This window comes from Triticum aestivum, chromosome 5D (genome assembly GCF_018294505.1).
Source record: "Triticum aestivum cultivar Chinese Spring chromosome 5D, IWGSC CS RefSeq v2.1, whole genome shotgun sequence".
NCBI lineage: Eukaryota > Viridiplantae > Streptophyta > Magnoliopsida > Poales > Poaceae > Triticum > Triticum aestivum.
The window spans coordinates 396,713,455-396,729,292 of NC_057808.1; the positions used below are offsets into that span (position 1 = coordinate 396,713,455).

Here is a 15,838-nt window from a genome sequence, read left to right on the forward strand (position 1 = left end):
CAGAGAAAGGAATCTTCAAGTTTGATCGCCAAGCTTGCCTTCCACGCAAAGGAGAGTCCCATCCGGACACGGGTGAAGTCTTCGGTCTTCGTATCTTCACAACCCATCAGTCCGGCCCATGGCTAACAGGACGGACGCCCGAGGACTCCTTAGTCCAGGACTCCCTCAAGGGGGATGCCTAAGGCTAGGCTTGCGACTGAAGTGAAGTCGTAACAAGGTAGCTGTACTGGACCACTATACATTGCCATTAGGAAATAGAATAATCGCAAATTGCGTGTAATTGGCCAAGCTGCTAAAGTAGCTAAAGTAGTGATAAATCATGTCAATAAAATAGATCCTAATTAATGAAAGTCCATCGATTCCCAAAGGGAAAAATGAAAATAAAAGTAACCCCTCTTTTCCCATTCCCTCTCTATTGCATGGGTCGAAGAACTAAAATAGAGGATTCTCAAAAAGAACATGGACCTTCGAAATCAAATTTTATGTGTAGCATAAAGGAGTTGCGATGGGAGCAGTAATTTAATCGTTCAAATCTTTTTATTCTTTCAGTATTTTTTAGTAGTCTTAGATTTTTCATTTTGATGAGCCTCGCTTTGAGGAATTCATGGAATAATCCATATTCATGGAATAATGAATTAAGGAAGAAAGGATATGAGTCTACCGCTTACAAGAAAAGATCGCTTCTTTCTCTCATGCAAAACCGTGCATGAGACTTTCATCTCGCACGGCTTTCTTGATTCCTTAGAATCTTTGTTTGTCTTTCTAGCAGTATCAAACAGCCACCTAATATCTTTTCTGCCTCTTCAAGAAAATGAATATCTCCGGAAAATATTTTGAGTTCCGTATGGACAGGGCCCATGAAAGGAAGATCAATGACTCATATAAATTACTTAATGGAAAATGTCCCGAAGAAGCCCAACGAGAAACTAAGAATCATGTTATAGAGAAAAAAGTAAAGGAGTCAGGTCTACTTACTTTATGCTTCTTTCCAATTTTATGGTGGATTTGATAAGAACCCTTTTTGCTTTCTTGATAAATAATCGACAAAAAAGCGTTTTTTATATAACCTACTTGTTTTAATATAATTATAACAAGTCCTATATGGAAACCATTGGTTGTCTTCCCCAGCAACAGGCTCGATGTGATAGCATCGTCCTTTGTAACGATCAAGACTGGTAAGTCCATCAGTTCAAACAGTTGTCCGTGTTAAAAAAACAGAAAACCTATAGGCCAACGCCAATTATTCCATCCAAAAAAACCGTATTTTGACTGTGCTTCAACTATATCAATTGTACTTGAACTGTTAGATAATCATAGTCGATGATAACATCATAGTTCCCACCGCTATTTCAAAATCGTACACACTCGGGCATCGACCCAGGAAGAATTTATTCTAGGGTTTTTGCTAATCTATGATTAACCTCCATTCGTAATACTCCCTACCCCCAGGGGAAGTCGAATCCCCGATTTCGAAAAAGAATGGATTCGGTCTTATACATACGCCAGGAAGGTAATAAAAAAAGAGAGAAGACGAGTTCTTGTTTCTTTTATCACCTAGGAGCCGTGCGAGATGAAAGTCTATGCACAGTTTTGCATGAGAGAAAGAAGTGACAGAATAAGACCAATCAATATGATCGTACCCCGTCATTTTATCCTTAGTAGCAACAATACAATATGTGCCCTTATCCTTTTTGTCAGTGGATGACATCACCGCAAAATTGAACCTACCACAAAGCACTTGTTCCCTGAAGAAAAATCAATCTAACTTGGCCAGAGTAGACGGGTAGATCGGAGAGAAATATAAAGTTATAAAATTACGCAGCAAAGAAGGCTCAAGAAACTCATATAAATTCAATGGATAATCTGGTCATAAGCCCATAATTAATCGGATCCCAACAAACACATCGCAAAAAATTACATCGGGGTAATCTTAGAGAAGATCATTGTATTGAAGATAAAGAGGGAGAGAGAGAGAAAAAGGCATCTAGCTACTATTATCGACCCGTAGGTCTCGAAGAAACTACTCACACATCATCATGGAGGCAACAAAGTTGATGAAGATGGTCTCCCCATGTCGGATTCTGAATTGTCTTGGCCAACGAGGAGATATTCAGGGGGCGAATGTCCACATGAAACTGACTGACCCCATGTCGTATCTTCGTGTTGTCTTCCTTTGTAGGAGTGTCCACAGACTCACTGTCCATCTGAAAAATATCTTAGTTAGGTCATGCTACCGGCATACACACAGAGCTGGGCTTTGTTTGCAAAAGAAAAAGATTGAGCTTGCAGCGTGCTTGACAAAATCCTACTGGCTGTTGCCTTACTAGGATCCGAGGGAAGAGACAAGGCAGCGATTCTGATCAGCTCTATTTCCAGCAATCGGTTAGAGACATGTGTGCACCTGTCCCATCGTGCCACATGCAAATTGGGCAACTGAAAAAGAAATCGACAAGGCTAATAATGATCATGACTACGAATTAGTACCACATGAATTCATTCATCAGGTCAACGAACAGCAAGCCAATGGACAATGGCAACGAACGCCTAGCATGCATGACAAGCAGTCAAGCAAGAAATGAAAAATCTAACGCATGTCTTGTCAAGCTTGTCCTGAGGTTCTGAAGCCGGCCGGCCGGTTTACGGCCGAGCAGCCGTTCGTTGTGGTGGCGGGAAACGTTCGAACGGGGGCGGCGCCGACGACGACGATGACACCGGCGCCGGCTGGTAGAGCGGGAAAGGCAGGAAGGGCGGGCGCAGGAACGGCACCAGCCACTCCGGCACGTGGAACGGCCACGGGAACGACACCGTACCTCCGGCGCCCCCGCCCGGCGCGGCGGGCGACGGGAACCCGAGCGGCGGCGGCCAGAAGAGCGGCAGGAACGGCCAGAAGAAGAGCGACGACCCGAACGCATTGCTGCCGCCACCGTGGCAGAGCGTGCGGTCCCGCTTGGCGGGGCGGAAGTTGAGCGCGTTGAGGTTGAGGAAGCAGGCGGCCGCGCCGCGGGGGCCCCGGAGCGCGATGTGCTGCGTGGAGCCGCGGAGGCCCGGGACGTTGCAGGCGGCTGAGGAGCTCCGGACGAGCGTGGCGCAGCACGCCGACCGGAGCTCGTGACCCTCCCGGCACTCGAAGCCGTCGACAGGGGGCACGTCCAGCTTGTACACGCCGTGCTGGTCCGTGGTGCGCTCCGCCTCCAGCGAGATCTCCTCCGGCGCCGCGCTCGAGTTCACCTTGAAGTTGCACTGGATCAGCACCCGAGCCCCTGCATCATCACATCACATTCACACCACAGAACCTGCTACTGTTAGTGCCGGGTAAAAATTCAGGGTCTGAATTATTTGTGTTCAAAAGATGAACAGAAACACCAGAATTTGAGAATGCTGCCAAGTCGCGGCGTTAATCTAGTTCAGGGTTCATTGCAGTATACAAAATAGAAACAACAAAATTTATCATTTGCTAGTAATTCAAACGGTTAATCTGGTTCTGGGTTCATTGCAAACTATGGAACCTACCTGAAAGTTTAAGTAGCAACGTAACGTAGAGTGGCAAAGCAGGGGATCAGGGTGAAGAAGTGCCAACATTGTTCAGATCGCAGTTATTCTGTCCAGTTAAAACAGCATGCCTAATGCCTCTGGGGTTCATATTCGAGAAAAAATGCCTCTGGGGTTCATATCAGGCATAACATTCTAGTGACAATACATGGTCACAGCTGAGACTTGAACGACACCACAGGCAGAGCACTACTAAAACTCTGTAGCAACCTGGCATGTTCGGTAATATTTTTCTGAAGAATCATTGTTCAGTAAAACTCTTCAGAAAGAGATGAGAGTACAGATAGCTACTTCTTTTAAGGTAGTATGCATGTGGCACTCGACTGGCACACCTTGTAATTACCAAATCTGTTAACAACATGCAGCCAAGAACTACTTCCTCCTGTAAACGTGTTAGTACAATGCAGGTTAAAAGTCTGCTCAATGTCTCCTCAGTTCACATCTTTCTTTTACTCTTTAGCCGAGTCTCCTCAGTGAGTTCAGACTTGAGTGAAACTGCACTTTTACGCCGAAGCAACCTGGTGTGCCTACTTATCAATTCCCAGTAAATTTATAGAAACCAATAAAAGGGTACGGCAAATCGGCAATGTAGCACTCTGCATTGAGCAAGAGATTCGCACACCATGTGATTGACAAATCTGTTGCAGAAATGCAGCAAAGCAGGAACTAGTTGATGTACAAGTGTACGCTTGGCTTGATTAAGCAACAAGCTCACTGCGGTCCAGAGCAAACTAATCCACGGATACGGAGTGCAATGCAGAGCAAGACGGCGTTGAAAAAAGAATGGTAGCCGGAAAGAGCAGGCCGTGTGCTTCACTCTCACCTTTGAGGAAGAAGCTGTGCTTGGAGAAGGTGTTGTTGGCGCAGGCGTCGCAGTAGACGGAGCCGACGACGGTGATGTTGCTGGACTTCCTGGCCTCGGCCCCGCCGCCCAAGAACGACACCACCACCGCCGCCGCCACCAGCAGCAGCGCCATGAACGACGACGCGGCGGGAGCTCTGCAGTCCCTCGCCATTGCCGCCACGGGATCAGGTAGCTGGCTGGCTAGCAAGCAATGGGGATGAGGTTGGGGGAGAGGGGAGCGAGGCTAGAAGAGGCTACGATGGAAGAGAACAAATGCATGTGAACCGGCTTGGACTGGCGCGGAGACATGGAGAAGCCCGTCAAGCACTAGCTGCTACTGCGCTTGTGGTGCTGTGGTCTCTTCTTACTTTTTTTGTTTGCCTTTTTCTCTTTTTTGCTCACCGGAGATTGGGGACGGATGCAGCCATGCACGCTCTGCATGCATGCACGTGATTGGGACTATGGGAGGGACCAGGTGTATGCGGTTAGAGCCGTCATATGTTCCGGTGCAAGATAATCGCTGGAGTTGAGTACATCTGCCTGCTGACCCGGTAGATCGACCTCGGATCGTATCCAGTGCACCAGTGCTTGTTGGCACATTTCGAAATGTTCCAAAAAATATACATAAAAAATTGAGCACATTCACAAAATATCAATGTTTATTGTCGCAAAATTTTAAATCAAATATTGTTCGAGATACAAAAATGATAAATCTGACATTAGTGTGATAATGGGTCAAATCTAAAGCCCAATTTATGTTGCATACTATACGGTGTTAAATTTGTTATCTTTGTACCTCGAGCAATGTTTAAAATTTTGCGACAACAAAATGAGATCCGTGGGCACTAGCACCCAGGACATATTTTTATAGAAAAAGCCACCCGGGTGAGATCTGGTAACTCACTGCCGACGAGAGTTGAACCCCGGTCTGCAAGCAAACACCATCGTGTCCTTTTTTTCTCAAATATGCACGAGCGTGCATACTTTATATTAAAGATAATGGGGAAAGAGCCCCTCCACGTTGGCGTTACAATTTACATGGACCCAACTCTACAGCTACGCCACCCCACTCCATGGCGATATTCTGGTAGTTACATTCTCGCACTCGCCCGCCCTAGCACTTCCCCAATGGACCCATCGCCCTTTAGGATCCCTGCCATCTTCCATGCTCTCCCCTCTCCTTCAATCCTGGCAAGGACTTGCTCTACCGAAGGTGTACATCCATCGAACACAATAGTGTTTCGGTGCTTCCATAGCTCCCACATCACAAGGATGACCGTCGCACGCGCATCCTGAAGGAAATATGCCCTAGAGGCAATAATAAAGTTGTTATTTATATTTCCTTATATCATGATAAATGTTTATTATTCATGCTAGAATTGCATTAACCGGAAACTTAGTACATGTGTGAATACATAGACAAACAGAGTGTCACTAGTATGCCTCTACTTGACTAGCTCGTTGAATCAAAGATGGTTAAGTTTCCTAGCCATAGACATGAGTTGTCATTTGATTAACGGGATCACATCATTAGAGAATGATGTGATTGACTTGACCCATTCCGTTAGCTTAGCACTTGATCGTTTAGTATGTTGCTATTGCTTTCTTCATAACTTATACATGTTCCTATGACTATGAGATTATGCAACTCCCGAATACCGGAGGAACACTTTGTGTGCTACCAAACGTCACAACTTAACTGGATGATTATAAAGGTGCTCTACAGGTGTCTCCGATGGTACTTGTTGAGTTGGCATAGATCGAGATTAGGATTTGTCACTCCGATTGTCGGAGAGGTATCTCTGGGCCCTCTCGGTAATGCACATCATTATAAGCCTTGCAAGCAATGTGACTAATGAGTTAGTTGCGGGATGATGCATTACGAAACGAGTAAAGAGACTTGCCGGTAACGACATTGAACTAGGTATTGAGATACTGACGATCGAATCTCGGGCAAGTAACATACCGATGACAAAGGGAACAACGTATGTTGTTATCCGGTTTGACCGATAAAGATCTTCGTAGAATATGTGGGAGCCAATATGAACATCCAGGTTCCGCTATTGGTTATTGACCGGAGATGCGTCTCGGTCATGTCTACATAGTTCTCGAACCCGTAGGGTCCGCACGCTTAAAGTTCGGTGACGATCGGTATTATGAGTTTATGTGTTTTGATGTACCAAAGGTAGTTCGGAGTCCCGGATATGATCACGGACATGACGAGGAGTCTCGAAATGGTCAAGACATAAAGATTGATATATTGGACGGCTATATTCGGACACCGGAAGTGTTCCGGGTGATTTCGGAGAAAACCGGAGTGCCGGAGGGTTACCGGAACCCCCCTCCCCCCCTGGGGGGGAGATTGGGCCTACATGGGCCATAGGGAAGAGGGGAGGCAGTCCACAAGGGGCAGCCGCGCCCCCTCCCTATAGGTAGTCCGAATTGGACTAGGGAAGGGGGCGCCCCCCCCCTTTCCTTCTCCTCTTCCTCTCCTTTCCCTCTTTCCCCTTCTCCTCCTAGTTGGACTAGGAAAGAAGGAATCCTACTCCCACTAGGAGGAGGATTCCTCCCCTCCTTGGCGCGCCCTAGGGCCGGCCGGCCTCACCCCTTGCTCCTTTATATACGGGGGCAGGGGCACCCAAGAAGATACAAGTTGATCATTGATCTCTTAGCCGTGTGCGGTGCCCCCCTCCACCATAATCCACCTCGGTCATATCGTTGCAGTGCTTAGGCGAAGCCCTGCGTTGGTAGGTTCATCATCACCGTCATCACGCCGTCGTGCTGATGAAGCTCTCCCTCGACACTCAGCTGGATCAAGAGTTCGTGGGACGTCACCGAACCGAACGTGTGCAGATCGTGGAGGTGACGTACTTTCGGTACTAGGATCGGTCGGATCGTGAAGACGTATGACTACATCAACCGCGTTGTCATAACACTTTCGCTTATGGTCTACGAGGGTACGTAGACAACACTCTCCCGTCTCGTTGCAATGCATCACCATGATCTTGCGTGTGCGTAGGATTTTTTTGAAATTACTACGTTCCCCAACAGTGGCATCCGAGCCAGGTTTATGCGTAGATGTTATATGCATGAGTAGAACACAAGTGAATTGTGGGCGATAATAGTTACCAGCATGTCATACTTTGATTCGGCGGTATTGTTGGATGAAGCGGCCCAGACCGACATTACGCGTACGCTTACGCGAGACTGGTTCTACCGACGTGCTTCGCACACAGATGGCTGGCGGGTGTCAGTTTCTCCAACTTTAGTTGAATCGAGTGTGGCTACGCCCAGTCCTTGTTGAAGGTTAAAACAGCACATACTTGACGAAAAATCATTGTGGTTTTGATGCGTAGGTAAGAATGATTCTTGCTCAGCCCGTAGCAGCCATGTAAAACTTGCAACAACAAAGTAGAGGACGTCTAACTTGTTTTTGCAGGGCATGTTGTGATGTGATATGGTCAAGACATGATGCTAAACTTTATTGTATGAGATGATCATGTTTTGTAACACAGTTATCGGCAACTAGCAGGAGCCATATGGTTGTCGCTTTATTGTATGAAATTCAATTGCCATGTAATTGCTTTACTTTATTACTAAGCGGTAGCGATAGTCATAGAAGCAATAGTTGGCGAGACGACAACGATGCTACGATCGAGATCAAGGTGTCGCGCCGGTGACGATGGTGATCATGACGGTGCTTTGGAGATGGAGATAAAAGGCACAAGATGATGATGGCCATATCATATCACTTATATTGATTGCATTTGATGTTTATCCTTTATGCATCTTATTTTGCTTAGTTCGGCAGTAGCATTATAAGATGATCTCTCACTAAATTTCAAGGTACAAGTGTTCTCCCTGAGTATGCACCGTTGCGAAAGTTCGTCGTGCCGAGACACCACGTGATGATCGGGTGTGATAAGCTCTACGTTCACATACAATGGGTGCAAGCCAGTGTTGTGCACGCAGAATACTCGGGTTAAACTTGACGAGCCTAGCATATGCAGATATGGCCTCGGAACACTGAGACCAAAAGGTCGAGCGTGAATCATATAGTAGATATGATCAACATAGTGATGTTCACCATTGAAAACTACTCCATCTCACGTGATGATCGGACATGGTTTAGTTGATTTGGATCACGTGCCCATTTAGATGATTAGAGGGATGTCTATCTAAGTGGGAGTTCTTAAGTAATATGATTAATTGAACTTTAATTTATCATGAACTTAGTAGCTGATAGTATTTTGCATGTCTATGTTGTTGTAGATCAATGGCTCGTGCTACTGTTCCTTTGAATTTTAATGCGTTCCTAGAGAAAGCTAAGTTGAAAGATGTAGCAATGACGTGGACTAGGTCTGTGATCTGAGGATTATCCTCATTGCTGCACAGAAGAATTACGTCCTGGAAGCACTGCTAGGTGCCAAACCCGCTAAAGGAGCAACACCAGATGTAATGAACGTCTGGCAGAGTGTCGGGGGTTGGGTGCGACATATGCCAAGGGATGGCTTATCATGGTGGGAGCGAGTAGAACGTCGCCGGTGCCTGGAAACGGGATGAGGCGTAGACACGAACACCGGCGTACTTTACCCAGGTTCGGGGCTCTCCTAGGAGATAACACCCCTAGTCCTGCTCTGCGTGGTCTCCGCATGATCACTAAGGCACTAGTGAGTACAATGGTGCTCCTCGAGCTGTATGCTAGAGGTAGAAGAAGGCAAGGCTAGCTCTCCTCTTCCCCTAGGTGCTGGTCTAATTCTAACAGGTCGGAACCCTTTGCATGGGTGCCCTGGGGGTTTATATAGGCCTACCCCCCAGGGGTACAATGGTAATCTGGCCGGGTTCAGGACCCACCCGTCAGTCTCTCTGGCCGCTGGCTTCTCCGCCGGCTGCTGGGGCCCGCCGCTTGGTGGGTCCCGCCGGCTGGTCTGGTACGGAGCCGACAGGCCCCCCCTGCTCGCGGGTCTTGCCGGCTGCTGATCATTGTAGCCGTGATGCTAATGACGCAGGCTTGGTCAGGGGAGCGTGTCTACAGTCCCGCCGCCTGGTGGGGATCACTGTAGCCACTCCGGGTCTTATCTGGTTAATGGCGAATGGGCCCCGAGGAAGGAACGGGCCGCCTGCTGGGAGCCGGCCTCCCTCGGGTCCGACTGGTGAGGCTCCCGCCGTCTTCCGGGCTCTCGCTGACCGGTAGGGCCAGCCGTCTTTGGGCCGTACCGACAGACGGTCATGGGAGCAGGGCATCGCCTGACAGGAGTGATGTCGGGGGTGGAGTGGCAACAGTGCCGCACCGGGCGGAGATCTCCGCCTGTACGGAGCACTGTGGCCATGCCCGGCCCTGGATTCGGGGGTGATGGGCTGCACTGTAGCCTCATCATGCCTTGTCTTCTTTATGGGGCGCGGACTCTGAGGGCGCTGTGGGCTGTCTGTTAGGAGTCGGCCTCTATGGAGGCCGCCTGCTAGGAGTCGGCCCGTATCGGGGCCGCCTTCCTGAGCAGGGCCGTCTTCTGGCAGTCGGTCATTCGGCCATCCGGCCGCCAGAAGGTGGAGACCTATCTTGACGTCCTGAGGGGCACAGCCGGCCCCAATGTCTTGAAAGGTTCGGGGGCTCGGGTCAGGCTACCCATGGCCCATTACTCCGACAGTAGTCCCCGAAACTGGTGAGGAGCCGCGGCTGAGGAGCCGGGGAGCCTCATCAGTTTCCTCCTCCGGGTGCTCTGAAGGAAGCTTCATCCGACTTCTGGGAAGCCGGTCGGCTGGAGTCGGGTACGTCTAGTCGGATCTTTCTGGAATTTCGAATGCATCGGCGGGAACCAGGTGGCGTGCTTGCTAAGCTTCTCGGCCCGCCGACCGTCGCGGGCGTGCCACATGGCGCCAGCCAGCCGGGTCGGCCTGCCAGCCCACGCGCGTGATGGGACGCGACCGCAGGATGGGCCCGCCACCATCGGGCGTCGGCATGCGAGCGGATCAGCTGCGGCCGAGGCGGGCGGTTGGGTTTCCCCGCGGAGTTACTGCGCGCAGTAACTCGCGCGGTAAAGGTGGGAACGTGGGGTCGTGGGCACAGTTAATCCCACGATCCCACGCCCGCCCCCTTGGCTTCATAGCCCGTAGGCTATAAGTAGGTAGGGGGTGGGGGCGGTGAAGCACGCGCGTCCCTCCACCCCATCCTACCTCCTTCTTCTTCCTCTCGCCGCAGCGCCCCCGAGCCCCGCTGAAGCACTGCCGCAGTAGATCTCCGCCGAGCTCGTTCGCCCAAGCCCTCTTTGCTCCGCTCCATTCTCAGCTCCCTCGCCGCGCCCCTTCTCTGTCGAGCTCTCCATGGCGCGCAAGCGAGGAGGCGACTGGGACGGGTCCAACGTCAATGAGGACCACATCACCTTCCTCCGCGAGACGCGGCGTCTTACCGGCGCGGGCTACGTGAAGGCACGCGTGCCGCCGGAGGGGGAGATCTCGCCGGTGTCGGGGGAGGGCAAGCGGGTCGTCTTCCGCTCGCACTTCATCCGCGGCTTCGGCCTACCGGCGAGCGGCTTCCTCCGCTCGTTTCTCGAATTCTACCACCTCCAGCCTCATCATCTCGCGCCCAACACCGTGATGCTCCTAGCCGCCTTCGTCACGCTGTGCGAAGGTTATCTTGGCATCCTCCCCACCATCGAGCTGTGGGGAGCCTTCTTCTACACCAAGTTGGGCACCTCCGTCCGAGAGGTGGCTGCCCAGTGCGGTGCCTTCATCGCAGTTCACCGGCCGTCGCCGAAGAACGCCTTCCCCACCATCAAGCTGTCACAGTCGGTCAAAATGTGGCAGCAATCTTACTTCTACGTGGAGAACGTGGACCCGGCCGTCGACTTCCTCAACCTGCCGGCTTATGTAGCCAGCCCGCCTGCCGAGCCTCGGGCCAGCTGGGCCTACAAGCCGAAACTGGTGTCAGCAGACGGCGCCGCCGCCATCCAGCGGCTCCGGGAGCTGACCGCAACCGAAGGCCTCAAGGCGTCCGACTTGCTGGTCGCCTTCGTCGAGCGCCGGGTTCTCCCGCTCCAAGGCCGGCCGCACCTGATTAGCCGGATGAGCGGGCATCGCGACCCATGCCGGCTGAGCACCAAGGAGATGCCGGCTGCTGAGGTCGCCAACTTGGTGAACGAGATCTCCGGCCTCAAGCTGGAGGGGTCTTGGAGTTTCGGCAAAAGGCCGTATTCCCGTGCCGATCCGCCGCCTGCGGTAAGTTTCCAATTCTTTCTTCCTGGACACTCGTCCTGGTCTCGATCTTGGTCTTGATCAGCCGACCTCTTGCCGCTTGAAACAAATCTACATGTCGGACGCCACGGCCGCCGTCGTAGGGGCAGGTGGCGACTACCTGCCGGACCGGGCGGTAAGCGATGTGGACGACCCACCCCGACTTGGGGGCGGCCGCCTTGGAGTGACACCGCAACGGGCGGCGTCTACGAAGCAGGCAGCTCTGAGGAAGGCGGCATCGAGACCTGGCCTGACGACGACAAGGAGGAAGAAGAGCGGCGTCCAGCACGGGGCGCCGGCAAGGCAGACGCGGGCCAATCTGTCGAGCCGGCTGCTCGAGGCGGCACGCGCAAGCGTAAGCAAGGCGCCGTCTTGTTCGGCAGCGCGCCGAAGAAGGCCAAAAATCCAACCATCGCGACCAGGCGGATGGAGGCCGCAGCGAAGGCGGCCTAGTACCAGAAGCTCCCAAAGGCGCCTCCTATGGTGTCGGCGTAAATATCTTTCCCTTGCGGTCTTCTTTCTCGTTGATTGCTTCTGAACTTCCTTTGTTTTATTTTCTTGATTTTAGGGCTCCGTTCTCTCTCGAGAAGTCGGCCGCCGCCTCCATCGTTGGGTCGGCGGAGACCTCTTCCACCACCTGGCGGATCGATCCGGCCGCCGACCTCCGGGAGGCGACGGAGCGAAACGCGTGCGAGGCGCGCGAGCAGGAGGCCGCCCGCCTGGAGAAGGCGGAGGCGGACAAGGCGGAGGCTGCCGCTTTGAAGAAGCTGGCGGAGGCCGAGGCTGCTGCCGCGGCGAAGAAGCAGGCCGAGGAAGCCGCGCGTCATCAGTCGGCGATATTCGTCACCCTCCTGAACTCCGCGCCGCCGCCACCAGAATTCGCGGCGCCGACTTGGGGAGCCGGCGACGAGAACCCGGTCATGGAGAGGGACGGCGCCGATGTCGTTATGCCAGACGTAATCGTGCCCCAGCCGCCGCCTTCTAAGGAGGCGCGAGACAAGCAGCCGGCTGATCCACCGGCGCCGCCAGCCGGAGACGAGATGGCGACGGACCCAACTCCTGAGGTTCGCACCCCGACGCGCCGCCGGCTTGCAAGGGCGGCTTCTGCGCCATGCCCGGAGGAGACCGCCGCCGCGAGCTCGTCAATCCCGGACGCCGAGGCGACCAGCGCCGTGCCCACTGGGTGGGTGCGGGGAGGCGGGACGGGCCCTTTGAACACGGCGATCCTAGACGTCCAAGCCAAGCTTCAGGCCGAGGCCGACGCTCTTAAGCGTTGCAACAATGCGTTCTTGGAGTCGCGAGCCGCCGTTCGGGTATATTTCTTGCTTCTTAGATTTTTATGCTTCTTCGTGGGGGCGCGCCAGCGCACCCACTGGGTGTAGTCCCCGAGTTTCGGGCCGGCTACTGAGGAGGCGGCTCGGAACTTTAACTGGCAAGCTCCAAGTACTAACATTATCTGATATCTTCATTGCAGGAATATCACAACCTCCGTGCGACCGTCTTCAACTCCAAGGTTCAGGAGCTAACTCAACGGACCGCCGACTTGTCGGAAAGCCGGAGTAAGTCTTTGTTTCTTTCTCTGCAGGGGCGCGCTGGCGCACCCGTGGGCTGTAGTCCCCGAGATTCGGGCCGACTGCTGAGCAGTCGAGCCGGATCTTCCTGGCGACTGTTCTTCTTTTCGTTGATATTGATGACTTCTTTCTCTACAGGGGCGCGCTGGCGCACCCGCGGGCTGTAGTCCCCGAGATTCGGGCCGACTGCTGAGCAGTCGGGCCGGATCTTCCTGGCAACTATATCTCTCTTTGTTGATTGTTGATGTGCTTTCCTTTTTTCCCTCTCCTTCAGAGGCCAACGCTGCCCTGCAGCAGCAGCTGGGTGAAGCCAACACCGTGTTGCGTGCCAAGGAGGCGATTGCAACAAGGTGACCGAGGAGCGTGACCGGCTGGTCACGCAACTAGCGGAACAGGTGGATCTTCTCAAGAAGGCCTAGAAGGAGGCGGAGGACAAGGAGGCCAGTCTCCTAGCTGAGTTCGAGACCGAACGCTCCGCCTGGACCGACAAGGAGGCGATGCTGACTGCCGGCTTCGGCGAGGTTGAAGACATGGTTGATGGTGAGATTCCCTCTTTACTCTTTCTTCGAGACGCCGTCTTCTGATCTGGCCGGTTTCTTGCTTCTAACTTTGGCTTTTTGGATTTCTGTTTGAGCAGACTTCTTCCCCGGTCACTCCGTTGCCGCCAATCGGGCCATCTAGGCTGATCGCGAAGGGCGGAGGGTGGAAGGTGCAGAGATTGCTGCCGACGCCCCTCGAAACCTCAGCGAGCAGCTTCTCAGCATCCAGGCCCGTCTCCAGCCGGCTCATTGGATGTTGCGCCGTCTTCAACGTGTCGGCGCCCAGGCGATCGCCGCCCTGTGGCCGGACATGCCGGCACCGTGCACTCCCAGTCGGACTGTCGACTGGCTGGAGGTGGCAACCGACCGTCTTAAGGCCTGGAAGGGCTCCTCGGCCCGGGCTAGAGCACGTCGGGCCTTGGAGTTCGTCAAGGCATGGTACCCTGGGCTAAATCTAGCCCAGTTGACCACGTTTCGACTGGAGGCCCAGGAGGAGCTGGCGGCGGTGGAGGATGATCTCGTCAAGCGGGCGGTGACAATCGCCTAGTACACCAACACCAGCATCTTCATCCCGGAGCGGGCCGAGAACGGTGCCGAGGCGCCACCAGAGTGGTTCGGGCTGAACCCAGAAGACGGCGAGGACTCGGCCGAGGTGATCGACTCCAGCGGCGAGGAAGAAGACGAGGAGGAGGAGTAAGGTGAAGAGGAGGCACCAGAGGTCGGAGCAGACGGCCAGTCTCAGCTCGACCGCGCCTCCAGCAACGAGCCACGCCCGAGCGAGCCGGCTGCTACTGAAGTCGGCCAAGCGAAGACTGACCAGCCGGCCGCTCCACCAACCGACACTACCGGCTCCACCGCTCCACCAAACCCATCTGCTGCTCCCTAGGCCGCTAGTTTACCTTTTGTTTTACCTGCTTACCAGTCTCGACGAACTTGTTAGCTTTGCACAATTCCACCCGCGGGGTGTATCTCAAACTTCCGTTGAATGTCGGCCAGGGGCCTTTTTGCTATGTAAATATTTTTCCGAGTTCTATCTTTCCTTGCTTTCTGCTCTTTGGCTTTTTTCCTTTGCCGCCTTCCCTTGGTTGCCGTCTTGCCAGCCGAACATCCGCTCTGCGGACTGTGGCTGGGTCAAGTACTTAGCCGCTTCCGGGGAGGCAAGTACTTAGCCGTTTTAGAGTTCTTTAGCAAGTTAAGTAGAAGTCGGCCGGCTGCTCAACAGTCGGTCGGCAAGGTGGGAAGCCGGCTTGGACTATGTGCATACTTTGGATCCTTAGCAATTTTTCATGCAGACACCCTTTCTGCCTTAACTCCTGCCGACCGAACAGTTGCTCTGCGAACTGTGGCTTCTGGCAGGAGAAAGCTTAAGTGCCAATACATTACTTGTCCGGCTGCAGGAAGCATTACATAGTACAAGGAGGCGAGTCCCCGGGGCGACTGGTCGAACCCGGTGCCAGACCGACTAACAAAACAACACATTGATAGGCATAATATTTATCATATAGATAAAAGAGGGCAGTCCCCGAGCTCTTCTCGGGGGACCCGGAGTCTTCGTACTTAATACAAAAGTAAGTGTGGTACATACTGCATCAACTGTAAAACCTTCGAAGGAGGTTTGCGTTCCATGGTCGCTCCGTCTCCTTGCCGGGGTCGTCTCTTTTGCGTGCTCGAGGCTTCTGAGCATCGATCAGGTAGTAGGAGTCGTTGCCCAACACCTTGCTGATGATGAAGGGGCCTTCCCAAAGTGCCGAGAGCTTGTGCTGGCCGGCTGTTCGCTGGATCAGCTGGAGCACAAGGTCTCCCTCTTGGAAGGATCTTGGCTTGACCTTCCGGTTGTAGTATCGACGCAGGCTCTGCTGGTAGATGGCGGACCGACTGAGTGCCAACAGCCGGCCCTCTTCCAGCAGATCGACATCGTCTTCTCATGCTTCTTTTGCCTCCTCTTCGGTGTACATGGTGACTCGAGGGGAGTCGAATTCTATATCCGTCGGGATGACGGCTTCAGCACCGTAGACGAGGAAGAAATGCGTGAAGCCGGTTGACTTGTTCGGAGTTGTGCGCAGGCTCCAGAGGACGGCCGGCAGCTCATCGAGCCAACAGCCGGCCGA

The 15,838-nt window shown here is 53.0% G+C and overlaps 1 protein-coding gene across 1 annotated transcript; it reads right to left on the reverse strand.

The window, feature by feature from the left end:
* Positions 1–2,438: 2,438 nt before the first annotated feature.
* On the reverse strand, positions 2,439–4,718 carry LOC123122088 (olee1-like protein). Its single transcript, XM_044542225.1, has 2 exons — positions 4,373–4,718; positions 2,439–3,260 (listed from the first exon to the last, which is right to left on the reverse strand). Exons 1-2 carry the CDS (start codon positions 4,563–4,565, stop codon positions 2,638–2,640), a joined length of 816 nt encoding a protein of 271 aa, XP_044398160.1. The 5' UTR covers positions 4,566–4,718; the 3' UTR covers positions 2,439–2,637.
* Positions 4,719–15,838: the final 11,120 nt, after the last annotated feature.